The sequence below is a fragment of the Mauremys reevesii genome, linkage group 2, assembly GCF_016161935.1.
Source record: "Mauremys reevesii isolate NIE-2019 linkage group 2, ASM1616193v1, whole genome shotgun sequence".
Classification (NCBI taxonomy): domain Eukaryota; kingdom Metazoa; phylum Chordata; order Testudines; family Geoemydidae; genus Mauremys; species Mauremys reevesii.
In genome coordinates, this window is record NC_052624.1 from 23,467,338 (window position 1) to 23,489,733 (window position 22,396).

A 22,396-nucleotide genomic window follows, 5' to 3' on the forward strand; every position below is an offset into this window, starting at 1 on the left:
TCATTTGGGGAAAAAAAGTGTGGTCATTTCTGCAAATAATGTCACTTTTAGAGGAAGGGACTATCTGACTCTTTGAATGCATATCTTATTGCAATGCAAAATTAATAATGCAAGCTTAGGAAATAGAGAGTTCAGTTAACAGCACTGAATTCAGAATTGGCTTTGAAGCAGAGTCAAATATATTAGACAGCAACTCTTCCTTCCAGACTGAAACACTTGCAAGATCTCAGTGTCGTTCTCAATATATGACATTTTCTTTTATAACCTCCCTCCAAACCACTCCCCCAAAATGTTTGTTTGAAAAGGAAAGAGAAAACAGAAAAACAACATATGTTCCGCAAGACTGAAATATCACCAATATGTATATCATAAGTAGATTACCTGGGTCTTATTTACAAAAATAGGCTAGTGAGTTCACGTAATAAATAATGAGATAGTAATGATGATTATTTGCATTAAATACCAACCTGTAGCATCTTTACAGAGATTCATGTGGCTAATTCTGATCTCGCTGACACCCTTGTTAGGGATGACTAAGTCTATGAAGTGAGTGGAATTACAGCAATGGAAAACATGGTATAAGTGTGATCAGCTCAGCACTTTGTGTTCAAAGCGTTGTGTAAACATTCACTAATTCTCACAATGATCCTGAGCGGTAGATCAATATAATTATCTCCACTGGGAGACTGAGGCAGAAAAGTGAAGTTACTTGCTCAAGACCACAGAGTTATTTAAAGGAAGATCTGGGATTGGAACTCAGGACTTCCTAAAGCCCATTGCTGTGTTTATTCTGCCTGACAAGACTGTCCCACCCATCCAGCCAAGGACATCCCAGCAATAGCATTAGAAAGGCAATACGATTTGTGGATCGCCCAAGGCGGACCTTGACTTTAAGATATTTATATATAACTAAATACACAGAAAGAGAGGAGAAAGCAACTAAAAGAATGAGGGAAAAAATTCAGAGGAGCACCTGTGCCTGAAATGTGAAGACAGAGTGTAAGTTTATTATCCCAGAACTAAGGTCCTTTCAGAATATCACCTGTATCCTGTGCCATGGAGGAGAGAGAGACCAGATAACAGACCTACTCACCTAGCAGGCAAGTTTCACTGGGGAAGGCAGCTCTTGACTGTTTTCCAGTGCCAGCCCCCTATGAGAACTATCAGGCTAGTTAGTCCACTCAGTCTTAAAAACGGCTCTCAGATGATCTCATGTTTTGCAGGCTTAGTGTTTCTATGCCAGTCTAACTTGTGGCCTGATTTAGCTTCCGTTAGCTTTCCATTACATTTTATAAGGACTGACTTGTGTCCTTAAATTGTTCTGACACCTCCCAGTACACATTTGCCTGTCCATGAAAAAAGATGCTTCGCTATTTTCATGTTCTTGAGATAACGGTTCTCTTTGCTAACAAAAGAACGGAAAGCTTGGTGTTTCCTTTTCAAAATACTTGGGAATGGGAACTGGATTGTCATGGGGCTGCAATGGAATCATAATGAGGTAAAAAGCTTTTCCGCTATTGGTCATGGATTCAGATCAATGCCTTGATAGCAGCGACCAAATTACCACCTGATGGCTGTTCAGTGACTGATGCTGCTGACCTACTCGCAAGTCCACATCTCAAAAATCAGCACTAATTTGCACCCTGACTGGCAGTCTGAGCACAGATCTCACAGATGGAAAAAGCAAAGATTGAACTATGCTCTCAGGTCTGGCCCCAGTTCAGCAAAGTATTTAACCATGTGTTTAAGTCTGTTCCTATTCAGCAGAGCACCATTACTATAAGCACCTGCTTAAGTCCCACTGAAGTCAATAGGTACCTAAAGTTGAGTGTTGTCCTGATTAGGGATGGACTTCTGCACTAGGGTCCTTGAGCACTCCCATCTCTGTCACAGATCAGAGTAGAGGCACATTGGTTGGAAGTTTGCATTGCTATAACTTGTGCTGCACTCTTCTGTGGCTAAGGAGAGGACTTCATTCATGCTTGAGGGCAGCTAGTCCATTAATTTTCATGAGGACTATATTCAAATGACAAACATTTGGGAGAAGCTTCTTGCTTGTATAATCCCTATTCTGGCTAGCATGTATTTATAGTACACTTGGTTTTAGTAACCAGCTCTCTGGTAATTAAACACCTACAGGATTACTTATAGGAAAATTGCGGGGAGTGATTCTGGTCTGAGTGGCAGTAAAAAATATCAATATATGTTCATTTCTGAAGGAGCTTTTTCTATGTAATCTACTGTAGGTGCATGAAAGTAGCTGTGTTCCCATCTGTAACAAAGTGCTTGCTTCAAATACAGCGTTTCCAAATAAAATTATTATTCAGCGGAAACACAGTGTTACATTTCAGGCCCTCCAAATATCAAAGTGACTTTCCTCACTAAGAAGAAATATAGTGGATCATTTTGAATATTTCTAATTGTGCAAGATTTGTAAAGGCTGTTTTCAAGGGCACACCTCTCGGATGATTTATACTCTGTATGCTTTTTAATAACCTTTCCAAGAAGAAAATCAACCCACTTCTCACACAGTCACAGATTTTTAAAAAAATCTTCAGCAAAGAGGATCAATAAAACCAACTGTCCCCCGCCTGAGCTTAAACTGGGGAGTTTTTCTGCATTTAGGGCTTTCGCTCAAGTCCTTTTGTTCCAGCCGCTGATATTACTGCAGTATTCGCAGAGACAAAATTCCATGCCCAGTTTTCAGTAATCCCTGAACAAATATATTTTTGCCTGTATGTCAGTCATTGAAATGCCAAAGATGAATTGGAAGGGATCTTGGAGCAGGCAGCTTTTCCTTAATTAGATGACACACTCTCCTTGCTCAGAACAAATCATAACTACATGATGACTCCAACTACAATCGCAACGGAACTGTTTGCATGTGCTTATGTCAGTCAGTCACTAACAGAGAGAGTCTTGAAAATATACTTATAAATAGTAATTACATCAGAATCCTCATCATGGTTGTGATATAACTGACAGCCTGGGACAGGAGTTGGCTGCAGCACCTTCATGCTGTTGTATATGTGAAGCTGACACAACTGCGGTAGGTGTAGCTTCACATTCATTGTCTTTCAGTGTACATAATGACAGTGTTTTACATTTAGATAGCACCTTTTCTCCCAAAGGATCCCAGTGCACTTCAGGTACAGTAGGCATACGGCTTTGCCAATGAATTATGGCCAACTTAGGGGTGGTGGGCAGACAACCAGGATATGCTGCACACCAGGAGGGTGACAGTAATTTGTCGAGGAAACGCTCCTGTTCCCCCCTCTCCTTATTCACTGATTGCTTCCCCTACCTAAGTGGTTTTTATTTCATCCTCTGGGATGCTCTGTTCTCTTGGCCCACCCTCCCCATCTGCACTCCTCCCTCCACAACTCTGTCCCTTTCTCTTGCTGGTGAAATGAAAAGAAACACATTCCAAGCATGGAACTAATGTTGCTTCAGTTTGTTAATTTACCTTCCTCCCTCCTCTCCCCCTCCACTACTTCAAGAAAGTCAGCAGAATGGAGCTGTGTGATGGAGAAGAGAAGCCAAGAAGGTGTGATTGGGTGGATCTGAAGCTATGAAGTAAGAGCATGCTGAAGACTTTGCTACTTTCATAGATCTTCTCTGTTCAACTGGGGGAGCAGAACAACAGGGGGCACATTTCAGCTGAGAAAAATGTGTTGTCATGTTCTAACTTCTGCTGGTGAGAGAGACAAGATTTCAAGCTTACACAGAGCTCTTCTTCAAGTCTGGGAAAGGTACTCAGAGTGCCACAGCTAAGTATCTTTCCCAGATCTGAAGGAGAGGTGTGTGTAAATGGACCTTTGGTCTGACCCAGTGTGACCATTCTTATGTTCTTAAAAGCTTGTCTCTTTCACCAACAGAAGTTGGTCCAATAAAAGATATAACCTCACCCACCTTGTCTCTCTAATAACCTGGGACCAACGCAGCTACAACAACACTACAAAGAATTGTCATGTTCTGAAATTGATTGAGCCTGTGTAAACTAACCAAAACGTAATGGGCTTTGAAGGCACTGGTCTGCATTGGGTGGTGGAGTACCAGAGTGAGCTCTGCTGGATTGCATCTCCGTGCAAGGGCTGTTGTGCCTGGCCTTTGTGTGAAGGTGTGTGTAGGAGGAGAAGACAGACAGAGGGGTAAGGCTCTTTGTGCCCTACTTCCTACTTCTTCACTCATTGATCTGGTTCTCAGCACAGGGTATAAAAGTAGAGCACGCTGATGAAGAAGGGACAATAGGCCAAATCCTCAGTGGTGTAAATGGATATAGTTCCCCTGAAGTCAATATTTACTTACCTCTGATGTGCTGTGAAGACCTATTCTTATCTCACACTGATGTTACTTTAATGACTTCAGTGGAGCTACTCCTGATTCACAGCATGAGGGCAGACTCAAATCCTAAATTTTTCCCAACAATATTATTGTTATTATTGTTAAAGGAAACAGCTAACTCCCCACTGCCCCCAGTGAAATATTAAGAGAAATGTAGATTGACATTTTCAAAGGCACATAAGGGAATTAAGTGCCCAACTCCCATTGAAAGTAAATGGGAACTAAGCACCTAATTCCCTTAGGCACCTTTGAAAACCACAACTATAAATAATATCGCTTGTGAATTTGAGAGCTTTCTTTGTTTATTGCTTTTATGGGAGATGCATTTTTCTTGTTCTTATCAACTGTTTTAAGTCTTGTCTGCTTAGTGTACCATTAACCTACTGTACCACAGACATTACTACCAAAGTTTCCTGTTATGCTTTTGCACCATATAAATTGTTACTCATGGTGGTCTATATTCAGCAGAGTACCTACCATGTTCCTATTAATATGACTATTTAGCTACTATTGGTTTAGAAACGGGAACTAGTGCATTAGTTTTTGATCAGTTTCTTAGCAATGTGTGTATATATATATATATATTTTTCTGGATATATATATATCCCTTGTCATGAAAGACTGAAGTTGAATTCTCAGTCACACAGAAAAGGGTTAAGACAGAGAATTACAAATTGACTTTATTGTGTGCACAAATTGTCTCTAACTGAAGAGCTAGCTGTGTTAATTGAGTTTCATTTACATTAATATGCAGCTTTTGAAGTAGCTTTTTTTAAGAGTTACCTTGCCAGGCTCAGTCTTCTGTTAATAATGTCTCTGGTCGACAGGCTAACCCTAGATCTAAAAAAGTGACTATCTATCACTGACTTGCAGTTTAGCATTTTTGTATGGTACATTTAAATGCGGCTTAATTTGTCCAAATCGCTTTGTAAAGTTCTATTTTGGAGCCCTATTGCTAGGGTGACCAGACAGCAAATGTGAAAAATCGGGACAGGGGGTGGGGGATAATAGGAGTCTATATAACAAAAAGACCCCAAATCGGGCTTATCCCTATAAAATCGGGACATCTGGTCACCCTATCTATTGCTAAATCCTTACGCCGTTCTTTAACACCACTCTTATCTTATGCTATTATGAAAACTTCCCTCAATAGATATTCAGATCTATTCACTAGCGATGGGTCAGAAGGACCCTTGAATCTTAGCCAGGGAACAAGAACAGACTGTTTGACAATGGCGAACATGAAGTTTGGAGGCACTCTGCTGCTATTCATGTCATTGTACGGGTGAGGTATAATTCAGATGTTATAAATCTCACTTAGCCCCTGGGTTTAACTTCGGAGTCTTTTTGAAATAGTAAGTAACTGCTCAGTGCATAACGTGGTGGTACAAAAATGCAGCCTTTTAAAGCTGACCTTTTGAGGATGCTTTTTTAAAGAAAACAATATAAAAATGGTTTATGATCTAAAGTCAAGAGTGAGTGCAACATGGGCTGAATTCTGACTGGTGTTTACTCCTAAGCATTTGCCAGGAACACTTTGGCTCAATGGGGAATGTCCCCAGAAAGTGTGTGGTGAGTATGCTTCGCAGGCCTTCCACAAGTGCTCTGCTAGGGGAGCCTCAAATGGATGGTTCTGAATGGGGCCTAGGAGTCAGGGTCCATGCATTTAAACATGATTATGCCCTGGCCTGGCCATTGCTCAACATGCCCTCAAACAGGTTATCTCTGCCAGAAATAGAGCATAAACATAATCTGCACTATCTAATCTGCACTGGGAACTGAGGGGCCGGACTTTGGAACTGCTCTGCTGTTCGGAGTGAAACACAGTATGTTGCAGAATTTGGTCTTGTATGTGTATAGTCAGATTTTCTGAAGATCTCAGCACCCATAGGGCCAGAGGTTCACAAGAGTTAGCAGTAAGCACTTAGGGCCGGATTTTTAAAGGCGTGTAGGTGCTTGATGAGATTTTCAAAGGCGCCTCGGTCCAAACACCCATTGAGATGAATGGGAGTGAAGTGCCTAGGTGCTTTTGAAAATTGCACTAGGGGGCCAGATTTTTAAAAGTATTTAGATACCTGAAGAGCCAGAGAAATATGTGCAAAAAAATGTATGACAATGTATCCAAGCCAGACAAAAAATTGAACTGATCCCTCTACATTGCTGTTATGCAGAAAGGGCAGGACTGTGGCATTCAGCTACAGCCCTGCAGTGGGGATGGTGCCAAGTGCACTCTTGAGGCTGCTTTGGCAAGGGCTGTGCCTGAAGCAGGCACAATTCTCCCCGAAGCTCCCAGGAAACTCAGGTCATTGTCTGCTCTCCTCTGCACAGCAGGGCCAGAATGGAAGAAGGGTATTACCACAGCCATACTTCCTCCCTGGTCCCCTAACATCTGCAGCAGCATTAACCCCGTAGTCACCTTGCATTGGATTTCCTCTGTACTTGGCCTCGGCATGGGAGCAGCAAGGTAAAGAGAGGCTTAATCTGGCCCATAATATTAAGCAAGTTTTGAGTTTTCAGTTTTGATGATAAGCCTGAGAAGTTGCAGTTCTCCCAGGGCTGCAGTGCTGCCCCAAGGTGTCTATACTGAGCCAAAGTCCGTGTTTTGGAGGTTGAGCTTAGCACCAAGTAGAACTGGGTGAAAACTGCAAAAACATTTTCCTTAAACAACTGGCTGAATTTTTAAATGAATTTGCTTCTGCAATGCATTTGCTCCTTTCATATTCTCTTTTCACAAATGTGTGTGTGTGTGTCTTAGTGACATCAGTGCTTGTGGAGAACAAATTTCAGAGTCTCATGTATGAGGGTAAGCAAGGGTGCTTGCGCCAATAGGGTGTTTGATTCTACAGCCTGCAGCTTCAAAAATCTTGAACCTCTACCTCTTCAGCATGCATTATGAGACTCATAAAACCCTTAGGTGGCCTGGCCACCTGAGGACAACCAAAGCCAACACTCATGGGTGGCAAGTTTGTAGAAATTTTGGTGGTGCCCAGAACCCGCCCCCCCAAACTCTGCCCCCACCTGCCTAAGGCTCTGGGCGAGGTTTCGGGGGGAGGTATGGGGTGCAGGTCCTGGGCTGGGGATTAAGGTGCAGGAGGGGTGCAGGCTTTGGGATGGAGTTTGGGTGCAGGCTCTGGGCTGGGGGTGGGGGTGTAGGAAGGGGTGAGGGGTGCAGGCTCTGGGAGGGAGTTTGGGTGCTGGGGTGCAGGCTCCAGGCTGGGGCAGGGCATGGGTGTGCAGGAGGGGGGTGAGGGGTGCAGGCTCTGGGACGGAGTTTGGGTGCAGACTCTGGGCTGGGGGTGGGGGCGTAGGAAGGGTGCACGCTCGGAGGGAGTTTGGGGATAGGAGGGAGTGCAGGGTGAGGGCTGTGGGGCTGAGGATGAGGGGTTCATGCTGTGGGGGGGCTCAGGGCTAGGGCAGAGGGGTGGGTGAGGGCTGTGGGGCTGAGGATGAGGGGTTCATGCTGTGGGGGTCAGGGCTGGGACAGAGGATCATGGGGCTGGGGATGAGGGGTTCATGATATGAGGGCTCAGGGCTGGGGCTGAGGATTAGGGTGCAGGGGATGAGGGTTCTGGCTGGGGCTGAGGATTAGGGTGCAGGGGATGAGGGTTCTGGCTGGGGCTGAGGATTAGGGTGCGGGGGGATGAGGGCTCTGGCTGGGGCTGAGGATTAGGGTGCGGGGGGATGAGGGCTCTGGCTGGGGATGAGGATTAGGTGCAGGGGGATGAGGGTTCTGGCTGGGGATGAGGGGTTCATGATGCAGGAGGGGGATCAGGGCAGAGGGTTGGGGTGTGGGGTGAGGGCTGTGGGGCTGAGGATGAAGGGTTCATGCTGCGGGGGGGCTCAGGGCTGGGGCTGAGGATTAGGGTGCGGGGGATGAGGGTTCTGGCTGGGGCTGGGGATGAGGGGTTTGGGGCATTGGAGAGGCTCAGGGCGAGGGCGGAAGGGCAGGGTAAGGGCAGCCTGCCTTGCCATCAGTGAATGGCAGGCGCTAGGACCCTGCGGCAGCAGAGAGCAGTTCTGCCGGGAGCCGATCTCCGGCAGCACAGAGCAGGCAGGGGAGAGGCACGCGCTGCTTTTTGTCAGGCAGGGATGCGGCCCGGCGGGGGGGGGGGGACACGCAGGGGGAGGGGTGGCAGGCAGGGGCTGGGACCTGCTCCAGGCAGGGACGCGGCGGGGCGGGGGGAGACCCGATCCAGGCAGGGCCGGGGGAGAGTCCCAGCTCCAAATATTGCTGGAGCAGGGCACCCGGCCCTGAATATTCCTGGAGCCCGGGCACCGCATACAGATATAACCTGCCACCCATGGCCCGTGGACAGTCAATGTTAACAAAATGTTTTGTGGCCCGCCAGAGGCTTACCCTGATGGGCCGCATGCCAAAGGTTGCCAACCCCTGCTCTAGGAATTATTTTGGGGAAGTTCTAGGGCCTATGTTATACAGGAGGTTACAATAGCTTATCACAACAGTCTCCTCTGGCCTTGGAATCTACGAATTATTATGATAATCTAGCCTGACCTCCTGCATCACACGGGTCAGAGAATTGAATTCAGTAATTTCCTGCATGAACCAAATAACACATGAGGATTCACACCAGAAGTGTTTGTGCATTTACTCAATCAGGGCATAAACATAATACCATACAACTTATTCACCAATCACAACTAAGCAACAAAGCCCAAATAGCAAATACTAGGTATCTAGCTCTTGCAGAAAATGTTGTGCTTGAACAATAGAATTTTTTAAAATGGTAAAAGAATTTGCTAAATGTTTTTGATTAATAAATAAATCTGATTAAACCACTTTCTGCTTGTGGATATCCTGTGAGGAGGAAAGAACATATTCTGGTAGTAAGTTCCTTTGCAGCCAGTGCAAAATGACACATATTTTAGAAGCTACTAGTAAGGTTCTCAATGGGGAACATTCTCTAATAGCCTAATGCTCCCGAGGGCCTTTTCCAAGCAACATAATCAAAGGAGTATAAGGAAGATTTTTGTCAAAAATCTTATTTATACAAACGGGTTCATTTTTGGAAGTTTTTTTTACTGTAGGGCAAGTCCAGATAATGTGTGAATAGGTTCCTGTGTCACCACAGCCCCTGCAGTCACTGGGGGATTGAGCTGTTTACATTTTATGGTGACTATTTGGAGTCCAAAAGTATTGAATAATAACCTTCTACTGAGCTTCCCTCTAGGAGGGGGACTATAAAGAAGGCATTAAACCAATGCTCTTCTCATTCACTGGATTCCTTTCCCATCTGTAGTTCTTGTATCCTTATGTGAAGAATGTAGAAAGCAGCCCTGGGGACTGGAGGAATGCAAAGGTGGGGTAAAGCGATCTCAGGTCCTGCACAGGGTGAACAAAACTGATCATGGGCTTGTGTACACTGTGAACTGAAAGTTGGTATTTAGTTCACGAAGGGTTCACATCTCCCGCCCCCTCACTGCTCTCTGTCCACCTCTAGATAAAACTGTCCCAAGGAGCACCCAATACTCAATTGCAACTTGTTCAGTATGGGGGTTGTTGAAGAAAAATCCATTTTTCTGAGGTGCTGATGAGGGGACAGTACACTGTCTAAAATGAAAAAGAGCTTTTCTGAGATGATGAGACTTTTCTTGGCACTTGGTGCTTTGTTCTTTCCGTTACCACCATCCCCTCTTCCTTCAAATGCGCCACTGTAATGCCCCACAACATTATTTTGACTCCTCTTGTCTTTCTTACTAGCATCTCTTTCCCCTCCTTCCATTCACCTCCGTGCTCTCTACTTCATTAACCTCGACGTTCCCTGCACCATGTCTCCCTTTGAACCCCTCTGCCTGGCTCCCACCCTCTCTACCCCACTGATGTTACCCTCTCCAAAGCCAGCACCGTAAAGCTTCAAAGCCTCTTTTCCATCCCCATCCTTTTTGGCCTGTCCTTTTTCTTTGCTATGGTTGATCACACCCTCCTTTAGAGGCTCTGACCTTCAGTTGCTCTCTTGATCCTCTTGTTCTCTATTACCACCACGTTGCTCCTCTCAGTCCTCCTTGCTTCTTACTTTGCTCACACCCCTGTTTTTATGAGCCATCCAAATTCTGGAAAAATCATACCCTGACTCACCACACCGACATAGCTTCTTTTCATACCCATTGTCACCTCTCTGACACAGCTTCTCTTCATATCCTTTGTCACCACTTTTCCCTTTTTCCGGCTTCTCCTTATCTTCCACATCAAATTCAGTTTTCATGTCCTTACCTTCAAGATCCTTCGCAACAGAGCACTAACATACCTCTTTGCCGTACCCTCTTTTCACTCCGCCCTTGTTCCCTTTGCTTCACCCAAGCCTCATGACTGACTCCTCCCAATGTTTCCTTCTCCCACTCTTGCTCCAGGACTTTCTTCCAAGCAGCCTCATATGCACTGGAATTCATTTCCTCACCCCATCTGCCATGCCTCCACCCTTTCCTTCATTGAGTGCCTCCTTAAAACACACATGTTCCATGAAGCCTGCCCTTCAAAGATATGGTATCACATGTAAGTCTCACAACTTCCAAAACACTTGCTGTACAGATCACAGCAAGTACACAATATTATTGATGTTACCTTTGTTTTCCCTTACCCCTACCTACAGTGTTTGTAATTGTCACTCATCAAGCTATAGTTTCGTTTAGCTCGTCAGAGCAGGGAATACTGTATTTTGTCTAAGTGCCATGCACATTTATGGTGCTGTATGAATAAATAATAATTACAGCAACAATTAGAGCACAGCAAAGGGGGAGGCTGTATGTTTTCTTTTGATAATGTAAAAATATTACCTGGCAATCTGTAGTATTCCTTTACAGGTTTCATGCCATTTAGTTACATGGTAACAATCAGTTTCATGGAGGTATACAAGAATTCAGTGAAAGCTCTAAGCAGATATAATACTGGATGAAAGAACATGTATCTGGAGAAAACTCAGCTTCTGAGAGTCTATATTAAAATTGACATTCCCATCAATAACAAATATAATACTGCTTGCAGAGTTGATATTTAATTTACTGTCTATTGACATTCAAAACCACAGAGACTGCAAAATTTCAATTCAGAAACTTTAACTTGTTTAGTTTTTGCAGTCTGTCTGGCTCTGGATTTAGAAAGGCCAGTTGCATCTGAAAGCAGAGGGAGAGTTCTACTGAAACTCTGAATTTTGCATCCGAAGAAGTGGGTATTCACCCACGAAAGCTCATGCTGCAAAACGTCTGTTAGTCTATAAGGTGCCACAGGATTCTTTGTTGCTTTCTGAATTTTAAGTTTTCTCTTATCTCTGTGTGAATACATGAAAATATTACAGAAGAGGAGGCCTTTTCGCTGTCATGCAAACAGAAGTTATTTTGTGACTAATCTACCTATCGCAGAGCGAGTATTTTGATGCATTGTCATTTGTTATGCACTCCCATTTTATGATTGGATGAAACACACGCATTCTTGGCCAAATTCTGTTCTCAGTTGTGCCTGTACAACCCTAGTGACTTCAGATGGATTGCATAGGAAAAGCTCAGCGCAGAATTTGGGCAAGTGCATTAAGCAGCAGTATTTTTCTAGCATTGTGCTCACATTGGCCCTTGATATTTATGGCCAAATTCTCTTCTGATGTAACGCCATTGAAGTCATATACATAAAATGGCAGCAGAGAATTTGACCCATAATATTTACATTTCTTATAGCTGCAATGGAATGTATTTTACAAGCAGAGATACATAACATATATGTATACTAAATGTACATGCATATATAATTATATATAATTACATATGTGTATTAAATATATACGCACACAGAGTGGTTGTCATTTAAAATAATCAACATTTGCTAATAGTTACTACCCTAAACTTAGAATGGGAAATAAGCTGTGGTATCTCGCATGCCGCTGTGGAATAATTGTTGGTAAATGTTGATTTTTTAATGGCAACTCTTCTGTATTAATATACGTATATATAAGGCCCTACTTGAATTGTGTGATGATTGTCAAAAAAATTGCGGCTGAGCTGTGACAAGCAATGGAAAATTGCAGAAAAGTAATAATGGACGTTATTGTTTGCGGTAATGAAGTCCATTATTTCTTTTTTGTGATTATTATGCTGTGGACCACCCAGTGTTCAGAGTGGGGGCTTATGCTGTTGGCTGCCCGGGGCTCCCACTGTCAGCCCTGTGCACAGTGGGGCTCCCGTCAAAACTGCAGCGGAGGCCTAATATTGTGGAATCCACAATTTCCGCAATATCACAAGTTAAGTGAGGCCTTAGTAAATATACATTCTATTTCCTGAGTATAGCTAGCAAACAAACAAAAAACCCATCACAGTCACCTGGGCAAAGAAATCACATTTCATGATTATTTCTTCATCAGAAGGCTTCCTATTATGGTGGTGACATCAGACTTTTGAAATTGCATTTTAGAAACTATAAACATTCTTATCATTTACAGAACTTTATGCACTAGGATGCAAATGAAATAAGTTTATCTGAATCATGATTGGTTTGCCATTTCAGAGGTAAATCATCCAATAAGCACAGAGTTGATTTTGTTTAATTTGCATATAGAAATTTGATTGGTGAAAATGCTGCAAGAGATGTTTTATATTTTTGTCACACTTTAAAGAGCAGCTAATGACCCACAGAGAATTTGGAAAAAAAATTCTATTTACATTCCACCCTATTTATATGCCTTACATTTACATGCAAAGCGGGTCATTGTTTCTTTAGGGTTTATCAGCACCTGCTATTTATTCCCCACCACTAGTCACAGTCCTCTGTGACATCAACCTCATTTCCACACAGCAACCAGTTTTAGAATGTATAAATTAGGTGCTCACATTACCTGGCAATTTTGTCAGTGCAAGACATTGTGACTAGCTGCTCTCCCAACAACACACCGTCCCATGTTTGAACTGCATTATGGCATCGGACAGGGATGGTTCCTTCTCCAGACTCAATCTTCGTTCGTAGATGCCCCCGGTACTTTCTTACTATGTGCTTGGTACTGTTCACTGGGTCAGAAAAAAGTGATGATAGAAAGACAGTAATTAAATGTTTGTACAATTGTCTCCTGAGATGAATAAAAATGCCTGTGACACCTCAGCTTGTATCATGGAACCACACATGGGGTCCTTTAAATCAAAGAGGAAATTGGATAAGGTTGCAGCCCATGAGAGCAGCATAATGGATATTTTCAGTGGTTTGCTCAGTCAGCTTTTCACATAAATCTGTGGTTTTAACACAGCATGAATTGAGATAATTTTCACAGTCACCACCGTATTCAAAAAAATGCAGAGGCTTTTTAAGCAATACTGATTTCTTATTCCCTCCAGTATGTTGTGCAGTGCCAGTCTCAGCTCTTGTAAGCTAAGCATGGTCAGGCCAGTTTGATACTTGGTTGGGAAAACTCAGGTGCTTTGAGGAACCAGTGTGAGTGATGCTTTTCCTCTCTGACTCAGTTCTGAAGCAATGCCCAAGCATAATGCTAGTGGAAGAAACATCCCGGAAGGAGATGTAAAACTAAAGTCCAGGCTTGATGTCCCTAAAAATTTCCAACCTGGTGTCTTGACAAAGTAAAACTTGGGTAATTATATTCTGTTTGCCTAAGATTCCCCCTATCATTTCCCTTGGATGAGGTGTACTACACTCTTGTGTGGTATTGATAGGTTCTGTTAAACAGTTGCCATGCTCCACCCCAGCGCTAGCTGCATTTCAGTAATGTGCAAAATGAGACCTGTAGGTGTGTAGTTTGTACAAAAGAAAGTCAAATTTGTAAAGCGCTTACAGAATTGCAACAAATCTTGTACCAAGTATGTCATGTAAGGTGTCAATGGAAAAGTTAGGATTTGCTAAGTAAGATTATCCTGGTTATATGCATGTATATAGCAGGTTTCAGGTCTGTGTGGTCCTTGTTCATCACACAGAATAAAATCAAGGTGTGACAAGTCACTGGGCTGATCATGCCATTGGCAGAGAGCAGCTGGCTTTGTGTGCATTCCCTAGCTGCACTCGGGTCCCTTCTGTCATTTTTCAATGTGTTTGCTTTGTTACAATGTATCCTGCATTGCTAGCGCTAGTTGAAGCAATTGATTGACTTTGGCTGGTGCCAATGGATTGTTTACAAAAAAGCAATGGAAAAATAAATTGCTTCAGAACACTGGGATTAGCAAGTGCAGCAAACACATGTAGAACAGCAATGTCAGCTGTGACCTGCCAGCAGCTACATCGTCTGATCCTCCTGTGATCATTCTCTCTTCATTTTCTTGTGTTTTAAAAATATTGTTGTTAATTCAAGAACATGCTCTGATGCAGCCCAGCTCTTTAAGGGTCTGTCTACGTTATTTCCACAACTATGTCTGGGAATAGCCAGTAGCAGCATGATTTCTTCCCCCATCCCTATCAATACAACGAGCATTTTGTCTTTAGTGTCGTGGGATGCAGTTGTGGGGTGTTTTTTAATATGATTTGTGTCTATAGTGCTCATCAACAGCACTAACTGAGCACCTCACAAATATTCACCGCCCCGTCTTCTGATCTCACCACTTCTCTTTGTTCAAGTTTCCTCCTCCAATAGGGCCCAGTGGGTGTTCCCGTTATAGGGAGAGTGGTCTGAGAACCAGTCCACATGTCTCTTTAGACGGTGAGGTGAACTGTCTTTTCTCACATGCCTCCAAAAAAAGGATGAGCATCAGCATTTTTGTCATTAAACAACTAGATCATGGGGCGGATATGATGGGATTTGGGCCTGGCAGGACAAACAATCAGCACCATTGCTTCACAGCAAACACAACCAGAAGTAGGACCAAATGATCACAGTGAATTTAGACACAACACTCTCTGGGGGACTGCACACCCAGAACAGCAAGAAGAGTAGCGTTGTGTCCGGCATGGTCTATTGATATAAAAATCTATATTAACTCCTGCATATAGGTTCCCTGTTTACTGGTTCTCTCCTCCTTTCAGAAATGTTCTCTTTCTTCCCAGCCTTTCCCTCCCCATCATCCCCACTGTGCTCCGGATACTCTTACCCTCACCAATTCCCACACCACAGCCTCTCTCCCTTGCAGCCATAGTTCTCCTTTCTCACTCTGAGAGTCAAGCAGTCGAAAACAGCTACCCCCTTTTTACTCACTCTTGTATGTCAAAGCCTGCAAGGTTAGCAAGGGTGGATGGAGGGGGCTGGGATGCAGCTGCCTCATGATTTTAGTGCCTGCATGACAAGGGGAATATTCCCTCACTTACATAATTTTGATTATGCTAAGTAAATGTTACCTAGCCAGGGGCAAAGCACCATAGAACGAGCTGGCAGAGATAATTAAAGAGGAGTGATCCAGTTCAGAGAAAATAAGAACCAGCCCCTCCAATAACTGCTGGTCATTTTTTTTAACTGAAATCAAGACCAACGGTTCTGTGGGTTCCAAAACATTTGGAAAATGTTTTTTTCTCATTAAACTTGATGGGTGTGCACACTTGTCCCTTCTAGTTCTCTTCAGGACTGGAGCTGGCCAAAATACTATGACAATGGCTGCTTTTATGGCATTTCTGCCCTGGATTGGAAGTACCAGTAATTTAGTAACAGATTTTCACAGATCTCCATAGTTTAGTAAATGTAAGAGATCACACAAAACATCTCACCCTTCAAATGCTTACATGGCCTGGCCCAATCTTCAAACTTTGTTACTTTCTTATACAAATTCTACCTAGGGAGAGGGAGAGCAGACAGAATTAGCTGATAGGATTCATGCAGCCATGGCCTGTGCACACTCGCCCTGGGATACATTTCCAAAGAATTGATAAGGGATTTTAGCTGCTCAACGGCTATTAAATTCAGTGGCTGCTGTGTGACTAAACCCTTGTGCACTGCTGCATGTCCCAAGATGTTTGCCTCACCAGAATAAACAAAACACATGTTCCAATATGCTGCTCTTTAACGTGTATTAAGAAAACAATGTTTTATTAAAAGCCGTACCCTGATCTTTGTTAAAGGTTGGATACTGATCTGATCTTTGGAACACGAGCCCATTTTTAGTTCTTACCATGTCATTAAGCAATGTATGCAAATATAAATATTTATTTTACATTAAAGTTTTGGACTGTTTTTGGAGTGCACACTGCTTGCTAGACATTAATGTGATGCCACTTGCTGGAACACTCTTTGCCACAGATCACTTAAAAATATCTCAGAGATATATTTATTTATGTACCTTGAAGTTACAAACTACAGTATAGTGCTGCTCTCCTGTTCAGTGTGATCAAAGCATCAGTGACTCTGAACATTTCTGAGCTTTGCCATGCTGGTTTTCCAACGGCTTAATCTCAACTAATTGCAGAGGGAGAAGAAAGCTGATGTCACTTCAATCAGAACAAAATGTCAATTCAAACCAGAATTAGAGAGCACAAATTTTAAAATAATTTGGAGTGAATTTATGAGGTATGCTAGATGTAAAATTAGACATAAAAAACAGCCCCTGAGAATTTCGGAAATAAAAAGGTGCTGGAGTATTACTTACAGTCTTGTACATATATACAGACAATGCATATTTAAATTAGTGCCCTAACATACATTTAATTTGGGGTGCAATCCTTGCTCCAGTGTTGTTTTCCAGGGGCATGTGAAAAAAATGAGTTGTATACAAAACAAAAAAATCCATGTTTATGTATAGCTGAAGCGTACAAAGGAAATGGATGGTGATTAAACAGAATCACACAAGTAAGGCTCTGTCTGAAATTCACATGTGGCTGCCTCTGAGGTTCATTTTCTATTTCCGTGCTTCAGTGGAGGCTGTTCTTTCCTCCAGAAGGGTTGGGGGGAAAAAGCCTATCTTGCATTTTTGGAGGCTGGACTCTCAATTCATCAATATGGTTTATAAAGCTTCATAAAGGCTGTTAGGAACAAAGAGATGGAAAAAGGAGTCCTGGCATACAAACGACTTCGCAGTTCAATAGTAATTAGAAATGCATACAAGTTCTGCCACCTCTTCTCATTTTGGGTAGCACTTTTCTATGCAACTAGAGCTCAGGATTTCAATGTAAGGATGGCAGAATATGACTTTTCATGTATGGTAGTAACACCATCTCTAATTAACATAGGGTGACCAGATGTCCCGATTTTATAGGGACAGTCCTGATTTTTGGGTCTTTTTCTTATATAGGGTCCTATTACCCCTCACCCTTGTCCCAATTTTTCACACTTGCAGTCTGGTCACCCTAAATTAACACTAATTCATGTTTGAAAAGTACTGTGAGCTCTTCAGGTTAAAGATAATGCTGGATATAGGTATTATTATATAAATGTACAATAATATTCTGTGGACTTGTATTGAGGTTGGGGTGGGGGGTCATAACACATACTGATTGCTTTGGATGAGTACCTCTGGCTCTTCACTGGCTAGAATGTCAGGCATGGTCAGTGTTCTTGGTCATGTCTTGCTTTAGAGACAGGCACATAAGGAGAAAAAGGCCTAGCGTTTCAAAACCAAAGAGTGATTTTGTGTGTCCCAATTTTTGGCTGCCCACTTGAGAGAATATTTAAGGGCCCTGATTTGCAGATGGTGGGTGCTCAGCATTTTCTGAAAATCAGGCCCCTTTCTGATGTCTCAAGTTGGGCACCCAGAAATTGTGGCACCCAATATCATTAGTCACGTCTGAAATGTAGGCCGAGAGCTTTATCACAACATTATTACAGCTCAGGGAGATTCTTGGGGATCATCCCCAAAATCAGTTCAATATTTACTAGGAAAAAGAGGCCCATGACTTTATCAGCTAAAGATAAAACCCTTTACCCTCTTCCCACCTCTCTGTCTTTCTTGGCCGAAATCCTGTTTTTGGATGATAATTCGGCATCCCTTGACTTTATTCAGGCTGTTACCTGAGGTATTTTATCTTTCGCTCTGCACTAATTTTAAAGAGAGCATTCTTGAATCCTTCTACTTGATCCGTAATCTCTAATCTATCAGTAGTTTCAGGCAGGGGCATTGGAACAAGGGGGGAGCGGGGGCCATGGCCCCGCCACTGTAAGGGTGAGTGACAGTGAGGAGGAGGCAGAGAGGAGTGAGGGTCTTGAGGGGGGAGAAGAGGCAGTGTAGGAGCAGGGCCTCAGGGGAAGTGGTGATGCAGGGGTTGGAGGCCTGGGGGGACCTCAGGGTGGCAAGGCATAGGGAGCAGGGCCACAGTTTGGGCTCTGGTGGCTCCCCACTTTTAGGGAGCTTCCACTGCTCCTGGTTTCAGGTGTGAAATCCTGGTTCCATTGAAGTTCCTGGGAGTTTGCTTATCTGCGAATCCTGGACAAATGGCAATCAATCTACCACGTATATAGAAAAACAGTGATGGGAAAGGTTCACGGGAGAGGATCAACATGAATAAACATCTGAAAGTTTAGAAAAGGAAACTGCTGCATTATTTCTCCTCGTCTGTTTTAAATGGGTTGTTACTGAACTGTGGTTTTCATCTTATCTTGACATGCTATGGTCTGTAAGCGATGTTCAGGACTAATAGCCAGGAATGGGAAAATATTACCAGGGACTATGGTCTGTTGAAAGGTCTTAATTTAGTTACATCAAACAATGCCTTCACACATAAGTATTAGAAGGTTGGGACCTCAGTTCTGTTCCAATGTCTTTTCTCTTCCTTAGATTAGTAAAAGCATAGAAACGTGTGTGAAATGCTCATCCTAGCTGGAGTTATGTTAGAGTGAAGCTAACTGATAAAGACAGAGCATTTTATACTAATTATTAGGGCCTTTTATGTCTTTGGAACAACTTCTAAACAGGTTGCTGTCTCACATGGGGCTTTATCCTTATGAGACCAAACGTAATATAGTGGGAAATATCTATCCTAAGAAATGTGTGTCATGTCACATACTCTCCCTTAGGTGCCTCTTAGCTGGTAAATACGTGCTACCACTTAATGATCCCGTAAAACAAATTATTGCCATCAAAGCCACAAACAGTTGGCTATTGTGCTTGTAAATTATTTCTGAGGGCTCAGAGGAATGAAAATTATTGTGGTCAGGGTAGGGTTCGTCTCACCTACAATTATTATTTTCCATGCTGAGAACCCAGCCTGGCTCTGGATGAGAATTGTATTAGCACATATCAGAAGAAATCGCAATGTCAGAGGAATTAAGATTCTATGCATGTGGCTTAGAGATACCAATCAAGGAGAGTGCAACTTGAATGCTTCAAGATTATTATTTTTAATTACTAATTGCTCTTCTCATCTAAAATTAGATGTGCCGCACCATCGCTTTGAAAGCGCAGCAGCCCCCATGGGGCAAAGTATGGAGACCCGTCAAAATTCTAGCTGCCATTTAGGATTTGTGCCTCAGAAGGAACGAACTCTTTGTGAGATTAGTTGCTAGTCACAAAGACTCATTAGATGGTCGCCACCGATAATCAACTAACCCTTTTACAGCTTTGGCACAGGCGGAGCACATCCAGAATGGGGGGATTTTCTGATGCCAACAAGGCAAAAGTCAACAGGAGCTAGAGGCCCACTAGACTCCTAATCCAAGTTCCACAGGATCAGGATGCTGTCTAAAAGTTTTTTCCATCTAAGACTCACCTTTTTATAAACAAATGAAACTTTACTGATAAAACTGTCAACATTCTGGAATTGTTTTGTGAAAATTTCCACAATATTTTTCATCAATATTTTTAGTAAAATCATGAGAGACATTTTTCATTTACCAAAACCCTAGTTTTTAACCAAGAAAACATGATTTTTTCAATAACTGAAAGCTTTCTATAGCAAGTTTGGTAAACATATTAATAAAAATATTCTGCAAAATTTCATGAGAAACAGAAAATGAATTTTTTCCACAAAATAATTTTCTGTTTTACAACCAACTCTAGTCTTATGTGACGTGACATTCCTGGAATCAACAGGTTTCATGGCCAAGGCTTTCTCACATAAGATGTTCCAGTTAAACTATACGTTATGGGACTCAATGAAGGAGTCACTGGGTGAAGCTCTATGGCCTCTAGGAGTGAAGTTCTGTGTTATGCTAAAGATCAGACTCGCTCATCACAATCCTTTGGCCTTAAAATCTATTAATTATTATTATTATTAATAATAATAATAATAATAATACATAGCTCTAGTGTTTTTCATTTTCAAAGTTCTATGGTAAGCGTTCATCATAGAATCATAGAATATTGGGATTGGAAGGGAGCTCAGGAGGTCATCTAGACCAACCCCCTGCTCAAAGCAGGACCAATCCCCAACTAAATCATCCCAGCCAGGGCTTTGTCAAGCCTGACCTTAAAATCCTCTAAGGAAGGAGATTCCACCTGCTCCCTGGGTAACCCATTCCAGTGCTTCACCACCCTCCTAGTGAAAAAGTTTTCCCTAATATCCAACCTAAACCTCCCCCACTGCAACTTGAGATCATTACTCCTTGTTCTGTCATCTGGTACCACTGAGAACAGTCTAGATCCATCCTCTTTGGAACCCCCTTTCAGGTAGTTGAAAGCAGCTATCAAATCCCCCCTCATTCTTCTCTTCTGCAGACTACACAATCCCAGTTCCCTCAGCCTCTCCTCATACATCATGTGCTCCAGCCTCCTAAATCATTTTTGTTGCCCTCCACTGGACTCTTTCCAATTTTTCCACATCCTTCTTGTAGTGTGGGGCCCAAAACTGGACACAGTACTCCAGATGAGGCCTCACCAATGTCGAATAGAGGGGAATGATCACGTCCCTCGATCTGCTGGCAATGCCCCTACTTATACAGCCCAAAATGCCGTTAGCCTTCTTGGCAACAAGGGCACACTGTCGACTCATATCCAGCTTCTCGTCCACTGTAACCCCTAGGTCCTTTTCTGCAGAACTGCTGACTAGTCCCTAGTCTGTAGCAGTGCATGGGATTCTTCTATCCTAAGTGCAGGACTCTGCACTTGTCCTTGTTGAACCTCATCAGATTTCTTTTGGCCCAATCCTCTAATTTGTCTAGGTCCCTCTGTATCCTATCTCTTCCCTCCAGCGTATCTACCACTCCTCCCAGTTTAGTATCATCTGCAAATTTGCTGAGTGTGCAGTCCACGTCATCCTCCAGATCCTTAATGAAGATATTGAACAAAACTGGCCCCAGGACTGACCCTTGGGGCACTCCGCTTGATACCGGCTGCCAACTAGACATGAAGCCATTGATCACTACCCGTTGAGCCCAATGATCTAGCCAGATTTCTATTCACCTTATAGTCCATTCATCCAGCCCATACTTCTTTAACTTGCTGGCAAAAATACTGTGGGAGACCGTATCAAAAGCTTTGCTAAAGTCAACCAATAACACATCCACTGCTTTCCCCTCATCCACAGAGCCAGTTATCTTGCCAAGAAGGCAATTAGGTTAGTCAGGCATGACTTGCCCTTGGTGAATCCATGCTGACTGTTCCTGATCACTTTCCTCTCCTCTAAGTATTTCAGAATTGTTTCCTTGAGGACCTGCTCCATGATTTTTCCAGGGACTGAGGTGAGGCTGACTGGCCTGTAGTTCCCCGGATCCTCCTCCTTCCCTTTTTTATTGATCTTCACACAGTTGTGTGAGGTAGGTAACTTTCATCACCATTTAGACCCCATCTGTTTCTTACTTTCACTCAAAAGCATTAACAGTCAGATCAGGTCTGTCTTTTTTTATAGGACTTAGGTCTCCCTTAGGTGCGCCTAGGCACTTTTGAAAATCCTACCAGGCACCAATCAGCATCTGGCCTCAGCTGCTGAGCTTTAGCTGTGACTCCCATTGTGACTGCCACGGACTCAGGCCTAGGACTTCCTTTTTTCATCAATGGAATGTGGCTATTTGTGTGATCACATCATTAAGACTACACTGGGTTTTAACCAGTGTGTTAGAAATGCCTTTCTAAACTGGACAAAATGCTTTGTCCTGGATGATTGACAGCAACCCTCCTACTGCTTATGCACTGTGACAAATGACTGGCAAATCCTGAAAGAAGAAACTAACCCCCTGTCATAGGTCTCACCCCCACTTAGAGCTGTTGGGTTCCAAAATGGGGACCTGCATGGACTCCTCTAAACTAAAATCCTAGTTTAGATCTGGTAAAAGCT

General features: G+C 43.1%; 1 protein-coding gene across 1 annotated transcript in view; it reads right to left on the reverse strand.

Annotated features, from left to right (window-relative positions):
- ADARB2 (adenosine deaminase RNA specific B2 (inactive)) overlaps nt 1-22,396 on the reverse strand; it is a 430,816-nt gene that overhangs the window by 20,748 nt on the left and 387,672 nt on the right. The window contains exon 7 of the mRNA XM_039527879.1: nt 13,176-13,344. Within this exon, the coding sequence (XP_039383813.1) occupies nt 13,176-13,344 (169 nt within the window). The remainder of the gene's footprint in view (nt 1-13,175; nt 13,345-22,396) is intronic.